The sequence below is a fragment of the Cydia amplana genome, chromosome Z (assembly GCF_948474715.1).
Source record: "Cydia amplana chromosome Z, ilCydAmpl1.1, whole genome shotgun sequence".
NCBI classification, from domain to species: Eukaryota; Metazoa; Arthropoda; class Insecta; order Lepidoptera; family Tortricidae; genus Cydia; species Cydia amplana.
The window spans coordinates 25,676,566-25,693,979 of NC_086096.1; the positions used below are offsets into that span (position 1 = coordinate 25,676,566).

At 39.5% G+C, this 17,414-nt stretch overlaps 2 protein-coding genes across 2 annotated transcripts in view; both read right to left on the reverse strand.

The window, feature by feature from the left end:
• Positions 1-17,414, reverse strand: part of LOC134661674 (GTPase-activating protein) — a 360,962-nt gene that overhangs the window by 192,157 nt on the left and 151,391 nt on the right. The window lies entirely within an intron of this gene.
• Positions 866-7,428, reverse strand: LOC134661059 (SPRY domain-containing protein 7). The gene is made up of 4 exons (XM_063516958.1): positions 7,284-7,428; positions 6,214-6,384; positions 2,611-2,910; positions 866-1,253 (listed from the first exon to the last, which is right to left on the reverse strand). The coding sequence occupies exons 1-4, from the start codon at positions 7,384-7,386 to the stop codon at positions 1,156-1,158; spliced, it is 672 nt and encodes a 223-aa protein (XP_063373028.1). The 5' UTR covers positions 7,387-7,428; the 3' UTR covers positions 866-1,155.

The following is a 17,414-nucleotide window of genomic DNA, read 5'->3' on the forward strand; positions in this document are numbered from 1 at the left end:
CTACTTAAATAAAAGAAAATGAGCGATTTAATCGATTTAGGGTAGTTTTCTATGTTCCCCACGTTGGGCGAGATCAATAAATTCTTCCACGCTGTATATTTTATCGTCTACGTCTTACAAGTCTAAATGTATGCGATATTAAATAATACGAATAGATTATTCTACTCGTCTAGCGTTTTCTCATTCTAATGACACAAGTATTATTACAATATTAAGTTGTTTATATCAGTTTTTGTTATTTGAGGTATGCAATACAGAGTTACACAATATGTATATATATATATATATATATATAATGTATTTATATCAGTAGAACAAAGTTAAACGAAGCGCTGTCCACTGACTTCATTAGAGATTTAAAGAAATCTAAGTCAACACAAATAAAGTTTATATTTGCAAATCTTATTGCGATATTAGCAATCCTTCTTCGCCTGTATTTAGAGCTATGGTGGAGCAATGTATTTTTCGAGTCTTAACGTTACAATAGGGTATTTGACTGTTTTTAATATACATTATTTCACTCCATGCATGAAATAAAGCACCAGATAATTATTAGAAAAACATAGATAGAAGTTATTTTTAAACTTAGCAATGTTTCTTGGTAAGATAATATATATGGCTTCGCCAGTAGGTGTACCTATCCAGTGGCGTAGCTAGGCATCGGCGAATGGCGCCTTAGCCCACGGCCTCGCACTTAGGGGGGTCTCGCAAACCCAACCTTTTTATTACCTTGGGAAAACACATTGAATAGGGCCTCGCAGATGTGGTTTTCGCCCACGGCTAGATTGGTTCACGCTACGCCACTGGGTGTATCAAACAGCGGCTTTTTCGAGTAGGTGGTGAATCCTCAGGAGAAATCAATTGCGATTACGTTTAATTTACTTTTTACAATCGATGTATGTATTAAAATATTCTGTCTAGTCGCTAGTTAGGCTCTAAGCTTGGTCTGCTTAATAAGGTTTATACTAACGTGGTAGCAGTACATGATGGTAATGTTATTTGGCGCGTACCTTTCCTGTTGAGCTGTAGGTTAAATAAAGACGCCGCTGCACAGCGCCACACACTTCAGTACAGTAAGCGTGTATAGAGGGCGCGGGTCGCGAACCGCTCGCGCGCACTCTCGAGTGTCCATGCACACTTTCCTCGTCTCTTCTGTTAGAGTAGGGATTGCTCCACCATGATTTTTTCGTATCCCGTCGGGGGAGGGTACAAGAAGTTGTCCAGTATAATGTCCAATATCGCGCCGTCGTCAACTGTAATTAAAACAGACAATAATTAAGAGGAAAGGGGACGACCATTTCTCCATACAAACGTAGTCCCCATTGTCCTCTCTGGATATTGACATCATGGAAAATATTCTTACATAATTGGATGTAAGTATATAAACCATAGCTACGCCCCTACGTTCGACTTTTTTATTATAATAAAAATTAGGAGCGAAAATCAGATATCATACAAATTTTTAAATGCTTCTAACTCTTATGATAACTAAAAAATCTAAAAAAATCTAACGTAGGGGCACAGCTGTGGTTGATGTACAACAAATTGTGTCACTATATTTTCAATAATGTTAATATCCAGAGAGGTAAATGAGCACTATGTTTCATCTTAAGAACCGGCAGCAGATGTAAAAGCTCTATTGCTTTTTTTCTGTCATCTCACGTGACTGGTGGGAATGGTTTTATTCCCACCTGTTCCCGCTTCCGCCACGTTCCATCGGTTTAGTTTTTGTTTAATTGATTTGATTTTGTTAGAGTGTACCTCACCACTACCAATATCATTTACTCGTAGTTCTACATATACGTACATTGTTGGGCTCATGGCATGGATATCATTTTTGCAGTTTGTGGTTGAGCTCTTAGTATTAGTATAAATAAATAGTTGTCATAGAACAGATCGTATAAAGATCAGTATTTTTCATCTTTTTTCATGCCGCGACCCCCTTGACATGAACAATATTGCGCAGGTTGAAAAAAACTCGTATAAAATAGAAAAATATATATCAGGCCAGGGATGTTGCGGTAGGTCAGGCCAGGTAGCTACGATCCCACCCACAAACCGCAAGGTTTTTCGGCACCGAGACGGGAATGGTGCCAACTAAATAGACTCTGCACTGAAAGCGGGCGTTGCGGAGAATTTATGTTTAAGTGTGGGTGGCGAGATACTCCGAAGTACGACTGCGGAGCACCTGTACAGTCCATTTCCCACATTCTCCACGAGTGCCCAAAAAGAAAGTATCTGGGAGATCCTCTGGACTTACTTAAGTTAAGCGAAAACGCAGCCCATTGGGTGAAGAACCTAGATATTAATTTGTAAAAGCGACTATGAATTTTATTAATGCCATACGACTAAATAAATAGGTTTTTTTTGGCTAATGACTAAATTACCTAGCAGTCTCGCAAATACGCCGATGCTAAGACGACTTGTACCGACCTGTTCCACATTCGCATCCGCATTAAACTCCGCATCGATTTTATGCGGATGCGGATGTTGAAAATAACGCGGAAGTTCCGCGGTTGCGGATGCGGATATTCGCAACATCCCTGATATATACCTACACCATAAGCATACTAACATAGAAAACTATAAATCATCTTAAAGCTTACTCACCATATAAAGCGGGATAAATCGTCCCCCTTATATTCCTAACAGGTATCTCCATGTTTTTTCCATTTACGAAGAAATTGAGCTCAACATGGTCGTAGGCGAGTCCGATGGTGTCGCCCTCGAGCGGCATGACGGCGAAGGGGTTGGCGTCGTCGCGGGGCTCGGGCTCGGGCGCGTCCGTGGCCACCAGCAGCTCGGCCGTGGGCGAGTCCCGCGGCGCCGGGGACAGGTGGTACAGCTCCTCGTTCCCGTGCCGCACCGTGCCGTCGCTGTTCAGGCACCACGACTCTTTGTCCACTCCCCCTGCAATGGTAACACGACGTGCTTATGAAACACTGAGAACGGCACGTGCAAACGCGGCCTAAGTATGACCCGAGGTTTCTCGTGCCATGGCTAGGCGGTGGCCAGCGCCATTTAACTTAACTTCTCGTCTTGGTTGGGAATCAGAGAATTACATGTAGTGTCCAACCGAAACATGTTTTTTTTTGCTGAAACCGAAACTTTAGTTGACCTGTTAAAATCGTTGAAAAAATTTCTACACATATTATTATTAAGACTGCGTCCGACCGTCCAGTGGCGCCCTGGTTAGGGAATTGTGTTTTCTAATAAACCAATTCATTTCTGTATAGTTAAATAAATCAGTACATTAATATTGTTGTCCTGCTTGTTCCTCAACTAATTGTCACATAGTTAAGTTTCAGTACGAAGTACCATATCGTAGGTGTCGACCGTTTTGTGGCAGAAACCGAAACTAGGGCCGAAACATGATTTTTGGGCCGAAACTGACCGAAACCGAATTTTCGGTCGGACACTAAAAATATGTAACACATAACGTTATGGGACATGCGTTCGCATCGACGGCCGGAACCAACTGAGGCGCGCGCAGGCGGCGCGCACGTATTTACGCAACGGTTGGAGCGAGATGGAAGACCGGGCGTGCTACTCTCGAAAGCAACATTCTCTGCGGTAGTTCTGATTTGCTGCATTTTCTACTACCCACTTCATGCAACCGGCGATTGTGAGCGGGATAGAAGATATGCCATCGCACTCGTGAGAGGCGCGATTTACGTAAAAGGGTAGATTATATTCTGCAGTTCTAAGATACCTATCTTTCTGTTTTTCGTAGGTTTAGGAATAGTATATAAGACGACGATGCATTTCAATAAATGTTCATTATTTAACTGATTATACTGCTGTTTACACTGCTCCTCCTGCCTGGACTCCCATAACGTCATTTAAATAAAGTTGTTTAAGAGGCCGGTATCGATTTTAGCAGCAAAAATGTAAAATTGATAGATTTAGTCGATGATATTGTACACCTTTTGTTACGTAATAGAAATAACAAGTACTGGTATCTATTAGCACGTCTTCTTATCTTGCACTTGTACAGATCATTTTTTTGAAAACAGACTCACTAAATTAGTAATGATTTTTTTTCTGATGGACGTTTAGGTAAACGCGCGCAAAGCACTGATTTAGTCGATCTTATTTGGAAATTTCGTAAAGTTTGGACTACTAAAAATGGTAATTTTGTATTACACATATCCTGTACTCCAACTTTCATAGACTACATTTTTGTTATATGATATTGAATAAGAGTAAATGAAAGTTAGACGAAATCAATTTTCACCAGAAATTACTTCAAAACAAGTGATTTTTTTTCGTGAAAATCGACTTAATTTCAACGTAATTTTGATACTTAAACAATCTATAACATTTCCTGAAACTGTTCTGATACATCATTTTGTATAATTTACCATTATAATTTTTTGATGAATTTTTAAAAACTGCCCCTTCTCGTCATATATTGCCGGTGACGCACGCTCGAGACCTCATTATTAAAAGGCAAGATGAGAAGACGTGCTAAAAGAAACCAATACTTGTTATTTAGATATTACGCAACAAAATGTGTACAATTTCAACAACGAAATCTATCAATTTTACATTTTGACTCTAAAATCGTTAACGGAGCCTTAATAGATTTTATTTCCCCATAGTGGGTGACCCCTTAAGCTTAAGACTGAGTCGACCGTCCAGTGGTCATTAGGGGAATTGTGTTTTCTAACAATCTACAATCTACATCGGAAGGAATGGGCTTAAAAAAATCTGCTGCAAAATCATGTTCTGACAAATAATTTAACTTCCTTTTAGAAACTTCAAAACAAACAGTAGGTTTTAAAAAAGCTAGGGCAAATAAACATGGTATTCACCATATTCAACACCATATGATGTCATAGGAAACTTTCGCTTAACATGCGGCTAACCAGTTTAATGGCGAATTTGCTACAGTTATGGTAAATAGGTACTTGCCAACTTTCGCTCAGGCAAACAAAAGACTGTCGCTTAGCATCACCAATATTTTCAGCTTAGTAAAAATGTTAACGTTTTGCATGGATGTAATACAAAGGTATGTATTACAGCAGCTGTTTAGTAATTTATTTAATTATAATTGAAAAATGATATAGCCTTCCACTGTTAAAATTAGCATTCAGCCTGAGCCATGACCTTCGAAGAAATCAGTGTCATAATATTATTGGCTCCGTCATGGCGGCAGCACAACATAGTGTGTACATTATTCAGCATGGTAATTCATGCTGAGGCAATATTGCACCTTACATGGACGTGGTATTGTATAAGCCACCTCCAGGGCAGTACTACTCATTTCTGCTAACTTAAATTGTGCAACACAAACACAATTCTTGTTATGCCGGAACCACACTTCGCTATGCGTTATTTGTCATGCGCGTTATTCGGCCGCATACGACGAAGTGTGGAGGGTTCATTCGTCTATATTTGCTATATTTGCCCGCATAACGCATAAGCGCGAATAGCAAATACGCCTATCCGTCCACCTGTCGGTTTTTTGACACACTTCAAAGGACACGAATAAGCCGAATATGCGTCTCGACTGCCCACACTTCGTTCACTCATTCACTCGCTTACGCTTTTCAAAGTCAAAACGCACCACATATGTTTGGCACACCGGCACCAAGTTTGGCACACCGGCACGAAGTGTGGATGCCGTGTTTGTTGTTCGCTCACATAACAAATATTTTAGCGAATACAGCGTAGTCGCATAACAAATAACGCATAGCGAAGTGTGGTTCCGGCATTAGATAAGAATCTCTGACATATATTTTACCCAAACCCTAAGTCAAAAGAAAGGGTTATGATTGTGGCAGTGCGGATGAAGAAGTTTGTATCATGCATTCCACTATTTGATGAAAAGGTGCTTTTGTCTAACCTGAACATTTAAAAAAAGGAGAATGTTGTAAGCATTCAATGCTGAACTTGCTTTGCTTTAAATATTTCAAATATTCAACCCCAATTATGGAAAGGCAAACTTATTTCCTAAAAATGCATATTGTGTAGTATGTTTAAAAAACCAGCAGAAGAATGTTGCATCAGTTTACTAAACTATATGATGAAGTTTCACCTATTAAACATAAGGTTGAAGTTTAAAATCACAGAAGATGTTTTAAAGAATACCTAATAAGTTTATGTTTACAGAATATTATTTGAGGGATGCATGATTTTTATATAAGTTGATAATCCAAGTTTGGTAAGCTGAAAAATGTAATGCAATGCTTATAAAAAATAAATTACCATGTACTTTATTGAGGTCAGTGTCCCTTGTGGCCAGGCCCACCGCCCACACGCCACCCTGCTGCAGCTTCACCTCAAAGTATGCCTTGTTCTGCACCAGCGGTGCGTTGCCCAGCGCGCAGCCCGACCCACACACTCGCTGCCCTCCTTTCACCACTACCACTTCATGTCCTATAATTATACAATTAGAATGTAATGCTTGACGACTGGTCTGGCGTAGTGGGTAGTGAACCTGCCTGTGAAGCGGTCCTGGGTTCGAGTCCCGGTAAGGGCATTTATTTGTGTGATGAGCATATTTGTTCCTGAGTCTTGGGTGTTTTCTATGTATTTGTATATTATATATATTGTTGTTGACCCTCAATACTAGTCTTCTTGAGCTTACTGTGGGACTTAGTCAATCTGTGTAAGAATGTCCTATAATATTTATTTATACAATATTTCTTAAGAGTTGAGATGCACAGTACCATTTTAATCTAACTAAATTTGCTCGTGTAGCTACATTGTTATATTTATCACCTTATTTCATTGAAAACAGAACAATATTATGAATAGATGTGTTTTTGCCATTTTAATTTTTTTAAGCAGAAACATCTGCAAACAATGCTGTAATAAGTTTAGAATAAATTTAAAAGTGGTGTGGAATTTTGCCATGTTGTAAGTAAGTCTTTGAAGTCCCCAAACCGCATTGAACCAGCGTAGGGACTATAGCCCATGCCCTGTGCAGCAGTGAGACGTAAATACTATTTAGTTCAGGCTATTTACTAAATGGGCTGAACTATTAATACTATTATGTCTTTACCCATCACAGAGCAGTTCCGGATATATGGTAGATGTGCGCGGAGTCAACACATAGAGAGCCTTTTGACGTATACTAATGAAATGTAAGGGTGTACACCGAGCGGATGCTGCCCGTGTCATAATACTCATAATATTCATAGTAAGCGATAACCGATGTAAACTACTCCGCGCACTCTTGTTCCAGGCACATACAAACACTGCATTGACAACTAATATATTTTATACATTCCAGGAACACAAAACATGTTCTAGTTAACGAAAATATGAAATACCCATGTGTAAAGTATCCAGCTGAACGGGATTCTCCTTGATACGAATAGGAACAGATGGTGTCAGGTTAAACCCGTTGAGACACCCCTTTAGGCAACAAAACATTATTAATTCAAATACTAAAAGGGTCTTGAACCGAATGAATTCAGTTTTGTATTACACTTTAACAATATTGTTAAACAATCGTCATTTTTTGACAACCCACGCAAGGCAAGATCGATGACAGCTAAAATTGGCGATTGGATATGACGTTGTAAGAAGCGTTCAGATTCCAACGTATATACTTAAATTCGCAACTTTCCAAGTTCTATCGAAAATGTGTTGAAAGTTGAAACTATTATATTGTAAAGTCCCTATTTATCCCTATTTTTCTTTGAAGCATTTTGAAGTTTGAGGACTAGTACATAACCGCGAAAATCAAAGTTCGCAAATTGCGTGCATTTTTCTCTAATTACGCCTTCATTGGAGTGAAAGAGAAAGATCCCTGCAATTTGCGTATTTCGGTTTTCGCCATGATGCCATGAATCTAGTATTTTAACTGGATTACGCATGATGGGTGGGGGTAATGAGCGAACGGGATAGTCTTATGTATCTTTCAGTAGGAGTAGCAGCGAAAGCGCTATTATTGTTTGTCCTTGTCACAGTCTCACATTTTTTTTTATTCCCCAACTTAAATTAAGCTTTGGATTCCTCCGAAAACGGTGCCGTCATATTACGGCCGCTATATAGCGTTGACTGACGTCACTAGAACGTTGTCTATGTAAACAAGATGGCGCGGTTTCCTAGACGGCGTTACGTTACGTTGATTGTCAACGTAACGTAAGATGACGGCCGTCATGACCTTGTCGATAGTTTCGTGAACGTTTTATTAGATAGCGGTGACGCCATTTTGAATAAATGACACGAGATTTGAATAAATGATTCCGTACTACGATTATTTTCCTCTTCTTGTCAGTAGGAAAAGGCGCGAAATTCAAATTTTATATGGGACGATATCCCTTCGCGCCTACTATTTTCAAATTTGCCGCTTTGACCTTGGTGGATGACGGTGTGTTATGACGCCGTGGTACTTTCCACATGTCGCCACCGTAAAGACGGCCGTCTTTTGCTGCCGCTATATGACGGCCGTCATATGACGGCACCGTTTTCGGAGGAAACCAAAGCTTTAGTATGGGTTGGGTTATAGTGGGCAACAAATAAATTCGACCAATCATAGTGTCGCATTGCGTATGTTTTGTCCCTCACGGAGGCACGCATATACCACTTCTATAGGATCCTACCCTCTATAGCGCACGTAGCTCATAGAGTCTGTCTAAAGCCCCCTACACACTCGAGGTTGTTTTGTAAAAATATTTGTATAGTGTGTCAAAGGTCTGTTTGATTTCAAACATAGAGAGAATCATACTATCTTTGTCTTGTCTAACACTAGTACTAGCACCCAAAAGAAAAGGATGCGTATAGTTTTTTTGTTCCTATTTACTGACAAGATTTGGTTGACCCTGTGGTTGACCCAGTATAACAAGGTACTGGAAAACTGCCACTGCCGGGGTTTCTGTAGGTCTGGCCAAATACTAAAATAATTTATTTGTTAGGTACTCTTTTCCGCGCTGACCACCCATCGGGGCTCCACCACTTGACTGGTTTTGCGCAAATCCGCGGCGCCACTTGACTAGAGTCTGTTCGGAAAGAGAAGAGTCGTGGAATGTATTGGGCCCTATACATTCCACGACTCTTCTCTTTCCGCACAGAGTCTACTTTTGGGGTCATCCATTAATTACGTCACACGTTTAGGGGGAGGGAGGGAGTCAAGAAAATGTGACATGTTGTGACATGGGGGAGGGGAGTCACAAACATTGTGATGTCACTTTAACTTCATCAGTAACCGAAAATTAATTTATATTTTTTTATTCGCTGTACAGTTAAATAATGAGATTTTGGATGTAACTTTCGTTGTGTTATAAAATTACTAATATTTATATATCAAAAATATTTTTTTATAAAAAAAATAATGCCGAGTGTGGCGTGACACCAGGGGGGGAGGGGTTTACAAAATGTGACCAAGTGTGACAAGGAGGGGGGAGGGGTAAAAAAACCTAGAAATTCGTGTGACGTAATTAATGGATGATCCCTTTCGCGTTTTCGCTACCGCCACTTGGAGGGTTAACAACTGACTGATCAATCTTTACATGATCAACAATCAAACACGTCTTGTTAGGTATTGACAGGGCCGGATCTAGGGTAGAGCGAGTGGAGCGGCCGCTCTAGGCGCCGGATGGCAAGGGGGGCGCCAAAATGGCAAATGAGAAAAAAAGTTTAAAAGACGCGAGTGTGGTGGTAGGGGGTGGAAAATACACTTGAAAACTTCAACGATTTCGCTCTACCCTGATTAAGGGCTCGGGCCGACACTGGGTATTGATCAGTTGATCAGCAATACCAATATGGGGACAATAATAGTAGACTAATTATCTAATGATAAAGAATTATAATATTCAGAAAATATAGTGTAATAAATGTAATAATGTAGATATTGTATTGTATAGTAGATACCTACATATACTGGGTCAACCAAATCTTGTCAGTAAATAGGAACAAAAAAACTATACTCATCCTTTTCTTTTGGGTGCTAGTGTTAGTGTAAGACAAAGATAGTATGATTCTCTGTGTCTATGTTTGAAATCAAACAGACCTTTGACACATACTTCAAATTATTACCACTTAAGTATTAAGTATTCAAATGATACTTTATATTGCTTACCCGAATAGGGGTAAGTATTTATTTATAAAAAATCAAATATGTTGCAAATTATACTTAACCCATCGTATGTCTAAGCACTGATCAGTGATCAGCCCATTGTTTAATACAAAAGGTTTAAATTCGTTCGCACTGATCAGTGGTAATACATACGAAGGGTTAAATATAAAACTATAAATTAAAGGTATTAGGTACTTATAGTCCTCTGATGGTAGATGGTAGGTATGATGTCTAAAGTTAATTCCTAGTAAGTAGAGTCTGTTCGGAAAGAGAAGACTCGTGGAATGTATTGGGCCCCATACATTCCACGACTCTTCTCTTTCCGCACATACTCTAGTAATTAATAAGTCTCGTGAACCATCCTGTATAAAATTAAGAACTACTTAAGTACTTGTTTAAATCAAAAAATGTTTTGTCATTCCATTTATAGAGTGCCCATCACTAGAATTGGAAGTAAGTACATATTGACTCAGTGTTAATGTTCAAATATTGTTATTGGTTCGGCGGTCGATTTCCATATTTACCTATTGTCTTAATTAATTGGATTATGCAACACAGAATATACGAATGATTATATTGCCTGTTGAATTGAGCCAGACAAAAAAGTTTACGTGTTTTTTTTTCCGTTCCATTAAATACTAACCCCCTTAACTTATAAAACTTTACGAGCCTGAATTAGTTCAATTATGTATGTTTTATCCCATTCTTACAAATACAAAAGTCAAAATGAGAGATAAAGACAAATGATTCATAGCAATTAAATTTTTCATAAATGTATTAATACCTGTTAATATTTAATTAGGCAAAGATGACAATTGACGCTACTTTTGAAACATTATGAATACCTAAGTATACTTGGTCAACCAAATCTTGTCAGTTAAAAAAGGCGCGAAATTCAAATTTTCTATAGGACGATATCGCTTCGCGCCTACATTTTTTAAATTTGCCGCCTTTTTCTACTGTCAAGATCTAGTTGACCAAGTATACAATCATTGTGTTTAGTCAGAAAAATAAGTGGAAGTAGATCTATAAAGTTTTAAGTTGCTTATGCGGTGTGCACTCTATATATTTAAGTCCTCTTAAAACGTCATTTCCTAGAAGTATTTACTTTAGATTTTTTTTATTACCATTTAATAGAAGATTGTTAACAAAGGGATGTAATGATTGGGCAATTCAGAATTAATATGGCCAAGGAAATAATGTTGCCGACATAATCTTCCCCGTTGTCACGGTTCATTTGCTACGGCTCACTAAGGAAGCTTGGGTTCAACATAAAAAATTTTTTTTATTGGTTTTTGTACAAGTATTGCTACAATATAGGTAGACTTCTTTTCAGCAACAGAAAACATGGCGACCCAAATCTCAAGAATTGGTCCAGCCGATTGGCTTAAAGGTCTCGTAACCAGGCCATAAAATCCAAAAAAAAAAAAAAAAAATTGGTCCAGCCGATAAGTTTTGTAAAAGCTTGCCATCAGGGGGGCCGATTTTTGAATTTCGAGCGGTCGATTTCGTCACTCGAAAATTTGTGGAAAACGGCGAAATGCAATTTTTTTAAATACGAGCCAAAGAGAATATAATCACTACGTTTACGAGCGATGGAAATTGGGAATCTAGTGGTATTGACCATTCGTTTTCAATTCTATTAGTAGAATTTAAATGCCTATTAGTGGAGATATTATTGAACGAAATACACGAAATCGAGCGGTCGAATTTCAAAAATCGGCCCCCCGATCTGATATTTTAAGTCAGCGAGAAAGAAAACAAAATCTTATTGGGTAACCCAGACAACACATTATGGTAGGCATACTATCGTGGGGATGGATTTTTTGTAATGGAGCACTGACGGCAGCCACCTGATCCCCTGCTGCTACCTACGCCAAAATGATCTTAGGAGACCTGCCCTACCCACCTCAAAAAAAGGAGAATGTTATAAATTCGACCGTTTCTAAAAAAAATTGTATGTCATGTTCCACGCGTTGTCCTAGCCTTTTGCCACGGGTCATGGGAGCCTGGGTCCGCTTAGCAACTAATCCCGAATTGGCGTGGGCACGAGTTTTTACGAAAGCGACTGCCATCTGACCTTCCAACCTCTGGGGTAAACTAAGGCCCTTATTTGGATTTTTCCGGTTTCCTCACGATGTTTTCCTTCACCGAAAAGCGACTGGTAAATATCAAATGATATTTCGTACATGTTCCGAAAAACTCAATTGTACCTACGAGCCGGGGTTTGAACCCTATCTCCGGATTGCAAGTCGCGTGTATGTAGTTTTAAGTCAGTTCTGACTCTGACCACGGGATCTCATAGCTGCCCTAAAAAATATACCCTGTATTCTTATATATTACCTACTACTGTCCTCTATTCTTAATTACTTATGTCTCAATTTAGACATATAGACTATAGTGTCTATAGTAGCCATATTATAGCAGCTACGAGCTTTAAACCAATAATAATAGGACAATCAAATATGTACCCATCTGTAGGTACCCGGAAGGCGGACACTATGATTTGTACGAAATCAATGCGACTCGTTATTGAGCGAATCGGTTTGATACATGTTATGGCGTGGTGAATTTCCGTTTGCTAGTGTTTAGGGAAGTTAAATTGTATTAGGGGCTATTCATAAATTACGTCATTTCAAATTGGGTCTGGACATTGGATGATGGTAGCATGACGTAGGAGGAAACGGGGTCATTCGGAGCATGATTTTTGGATTATTTTGGGGATAGGGGGGAGGGGGGGGGGTTAATCTTAGCCAGGCCTCCAGAGATTGGATTTTTTCGTATATCTATCGAGTTCCAATCAGGGACAGTTTCCCCTCCCGTCCCATAAAAAGTAGTGTTGTACCAATTTTTGAAATTATAGCTTGATGAGCTGTATCAAACTAAAAGACTATTTAACTCGTGTGGAACTCTATTTAATGTGTTGATTTAACCACCCACCTGTAGTCCAGTAGGTACTACAACTATGGTTGTTAAGTTCTAGACGTAAGTATTTAATCGATCATAATATCGCAAAAGAGTCGTTAGCATCTTCGGCCAAGTCATTAATACATATTTAAATTTAAATTTCCCTACAAAGTTTCAGTCGCAGTATGATAAGGTACCTACTTTATGACTTTCATTGACCAACAATGACAAACATATTGCAGTCAGAGTCAGCTGCAGAAAAAAAAAACAACGGGTTGCACTCCGGGAGTGCCGACAGAAGTAAAAACTCAATGCCTAGTCCAAAGTGTCTGCAGCACTACAATAGGTATAGCTGGTCAACCAAATCCTGTCAGTAAAAAAAGGCGCGAAATTCAAATTTTCTATGGGACGATATCCCTTCGCGCCTACATTTTTCAAATTTGCCGCCTTTTTCTACTGTCAAGATCTGGTTGACCAAGTATACTTGGTCAACCAGATCTTGACAGTAGAAAAAGGCGGCGACGGGATATCGTCCCATAGAAAATTTGAATTTCGCGCCTTTCAATGAAAGTCATAAAGTAGGTACCTTATCATACTGCGACTGAAACTTTGTAGGGAAATTTAAATTTAAATATGTATTAATGACTTGGCCGAAGATGCTAATGACTCTTTTGCGATATTATGATCGATTAAATACTTACGTCTAGAACTTAACAACCATAGTTGTAGTACCTACTGGACTACAGGTGGGTGGTTAAATCAACACATTAAATAGAGTTCCACACGAGTTAAATAGTCTTTTAGTTTGATACAGCTCATCAAGCTATAATTTCAAAAATTGGTACAACACTACTTTTTATGGGACGGGAGGGGAAACTGTCCCTGATTGGAACTCGATAGATATACGAAAAAATCCAATCTCTGGAGGCCTGGCTAAGATTAACCCCCCCCCCCTCCCCCCTATCCCCAAAATAATCCAAAAATCATGCTCCGAATGACCCCGTTTCCTCCTACGTCATGCTACCATCATCCAATGTCCAGACCCAATTTGAAATGACGTAATTTATGAATAGCCCCTAATACAATTTAACTTCCCTAAACACTAGCAAACGGAAATTCACCACGCCATAACATGTATCAAACCGATTCGCTCAATAACGAGTCGCATTGATTTCGTACAAATCATAGTGTCCGCCTTCCGGGTACCTACAGATGGGTACATATTTGATTGTCCTATTATTATTGGTTTAAAGCTCGTAGCTGCTATAATATGGCTACTATAGACACTATAGTATATATGTCTAAATTGAGACATAAGTAATTAAGAATAGAGGACAGTAGTAGGTAATATATAAGAATACAGGGTATATTTTTTAGGGCAGCTATGAGATCCCGTGGTCAGAGTCAGAACTGACTTAAAACTACATACACGCGACTTGCAATCCGGAGATAGGGTTCAAACCCCGGCTCGTAGGTACAATTGAGTTTTTCGGAACATGTACGAAATATCATTTGATATTTACCAGTCGCTTTTCGGTGAAGGAAAACATCGTGAGGAAACCGGAAAAATCCAAATAAGGGCCTTAGTTTACCCCAGAGGTTGGAAGGTCAGATGGCAGTCGCTTTCGTAAAAACTCGTGCCCACGCCAATTCGGGATTAGTTGCTAAGCGGACCCAGGCTCCCATGACCCGTGGCAAAAGGCTAGGACAACGCGTGGAACATGACATACAATTTTTTTTAGAAAAGGTCGAATTTATAACATTCTCCTTTTTTTGAGGTGGGTAGGGCAGGTCTCCTAAGATCATTTTGGCGTAGGTAGCAGCAGGGGATCAGGTGGCTGCCGTCAGTGCTCCATTACAAAAAATCCATCCCCACGATAGTATGCCTACCATAATGTGTTGTCTGGGTTACCCAATAAGATTTTGTTTTCTTTCTCGCTGACTTAAAATATCAGATCGGGGGGCCGATTTTTGAAATTCGACCGCTCGATTTCGTGTATTTCGTTCAATAATATCTCCACTAATAGGCATTTAAATTCTACTAATAGAATTGAAAACGAATGGTCAATACCACTAGATTCCCAATTTCCATCGCTCGTAAACGTAGTGATTATATTCTCTTTGGCTCGTATTTAAAAAAATTGCATTTCGCCGTTTTCCACAAATTTTCGAGTGACGAAATCGACCGCTCGAAATTCAAAAATCGGCCCCCCTGATGGCAAGCTTTTACAAAACTTATCGGCTGGACATGTTATGGCGTGGTGAATTTCCGTTTGCTAGTGTTTAGGGAAGTTAAATTGTATTAGGGGCTATTCATAAATTACGTCATTTCAAATTGGGTCTGGACATTGGATGATGGTAGCATGACGTAGGAGGAAACGGGGTCATTCGGAGCATGATTTTTGGATTATTTTGGGGGTAGGGGGGAGGGGGGGGGGGGTTAATCTTAGCCAGGCCTCCAGAGATTGGATTTTTTCGTATATCTATCGAGTTCCAATCAGGGACAGTTTCCCCTCCCGTCCCATAAAAAGTAGTGTTGTACCAATTTTTGAAATTATAGCTTGATGAGCTGTATCAAACTAAAAGACTATTTAACTCGTGTGGAACTCTATTTAATGTGTTGATTTAACCACCCACCTGTAGTCCAGTAGGTACTACAACTATGGTTGTTAAGTTCTAGACGTAAGTATTTAATCGATCATAATATCGCAAAAGAGTCGTTAGCATCTTCGGCCAAGTCATTAATACATATTTAAATTTAAATTTCCCTACAAAGTTTCAGTCGCAGTATGATAAGGTACCTACTTTATGACTTTCATTGACCAACAATGACAAACATATTGCAGTCAGAGTCAGCTGCAGAAAAAAAAACAACGGGTTGCACTCCGGGAGACGGGACGGGACGATATCCCGTCGCCGCCTTTTTCTACTGTCAAGATCTGGTTGACCAAGTATACTTGGTCAACCAGATCTTGACAGTAGAAAAAGGCGGCAAATTTGAAAAATGTAGGCGCGAAGGGATATCGTCCCATAGAAAATTTGAATTTCGCGCCTTTTTTTACTGACATGATTTGGTTGACCAGCTTTATATATTGTATAATTGACACATCCTCCTTTCTATTGAAAAACTTTAGTTCCGAAATTGCTGGCCAGTGAGCTTGTTTAAAATTCGAAATTCAAATTTGTAGCGTTAATTGTTTAAAATTCGAATAGAAATGGTAAAGTTACCTTGCCAACCTCGCATCTAAATACTTAAAATAAAACTCAAAATATCATGACCAGATGTCATGATATTTTGAGTTTTATTCACCAGTACTAGAGTTCAATTTTATTAGCGATTTCATCAAGATATAGCTTTATTGAATTATATTTGAGTGCTATAAAGCCTATAAAGTTAGAATGTATTTGTCGCAGTCGGATCACATAATCCGCCGTATTACATTACGGCTAGCCGTTTTACAAAACAGGGGCGTTTTGAAATGCGGCGGTTCGACGATTAGCCGGATTGAATGCGGCTGAATGAAAATCCGCCGGAATGTATTCGGCGCCATACGTTCTTCAACACCGCTTTGACAGTTTTTAGTTCCCATTTTTAACACTCGTGGCGCTGCCTGACATAACAACAACAAACTATGAAAAACGCTGGGGTGTCCATCAAATCTGGAGTTCGTCGGACTGTTTCTTTTCAAAAAACATTTCCTTCGCAACTTAACTAGACGGAGCCCCGCTTCGCGGGGCTCCTATTTCTGAGCGGTTTGCCCTTCGGGCATCTGAAGCTACCTAACGAACCTAACCTACCTACCTATTGATTTAGTGAGACGTCCGTGAAAACATTATACTTTGGGGAGAAAAGCGTAGGTAGGTAAGTAGGTTAGGTTCGTTAGGTAGCTTCAGATGCCCGAAGGGCAAACCGCCCAGAAATAGGAGCCCCGCAAGCGGGGCTCCGTCTATTTAAGTTGTGAAGGAAATGTTTTGGAAAAGAAACACATGTAGTGCGGTGGGACCATGGTAAAAATAAATTAAATTGCAAACATTGTCAAACTCCGGTTACGTAGGCGACCGAAAGAACTGGTCACTCTACAATCTAAATAGTAGATACGATGCGGCTAAACGTAAGCCGCCTTATTGAAGAACGTATCGCAATGACAATCCGGCTAATCGTCGAACCGCCACATTTCAAAACGCCCCTGTTTTGTAAAACGGCTAGCCGTAATGTAATAAGGCGGATTATACGATCTGACTACGACATATTAACTGTGAGATCCTCGTATTTCAGCCCGTACAAGATTAGAACCTTTTTCATGTAATGTCATTGAGTTTTTCTTTATTGATTTAAATGCCATCTAAATGAGTGGCCATCTAAACCTTACGGTCACGTGATCGCCTTACGCTGTCTCGAGTTTATCATTTTTTCCCCACCTCAAAAACTGCCCAGCGCCGCTAAAAAAGTTTTCACTTCAAAAGTACCCCCTCT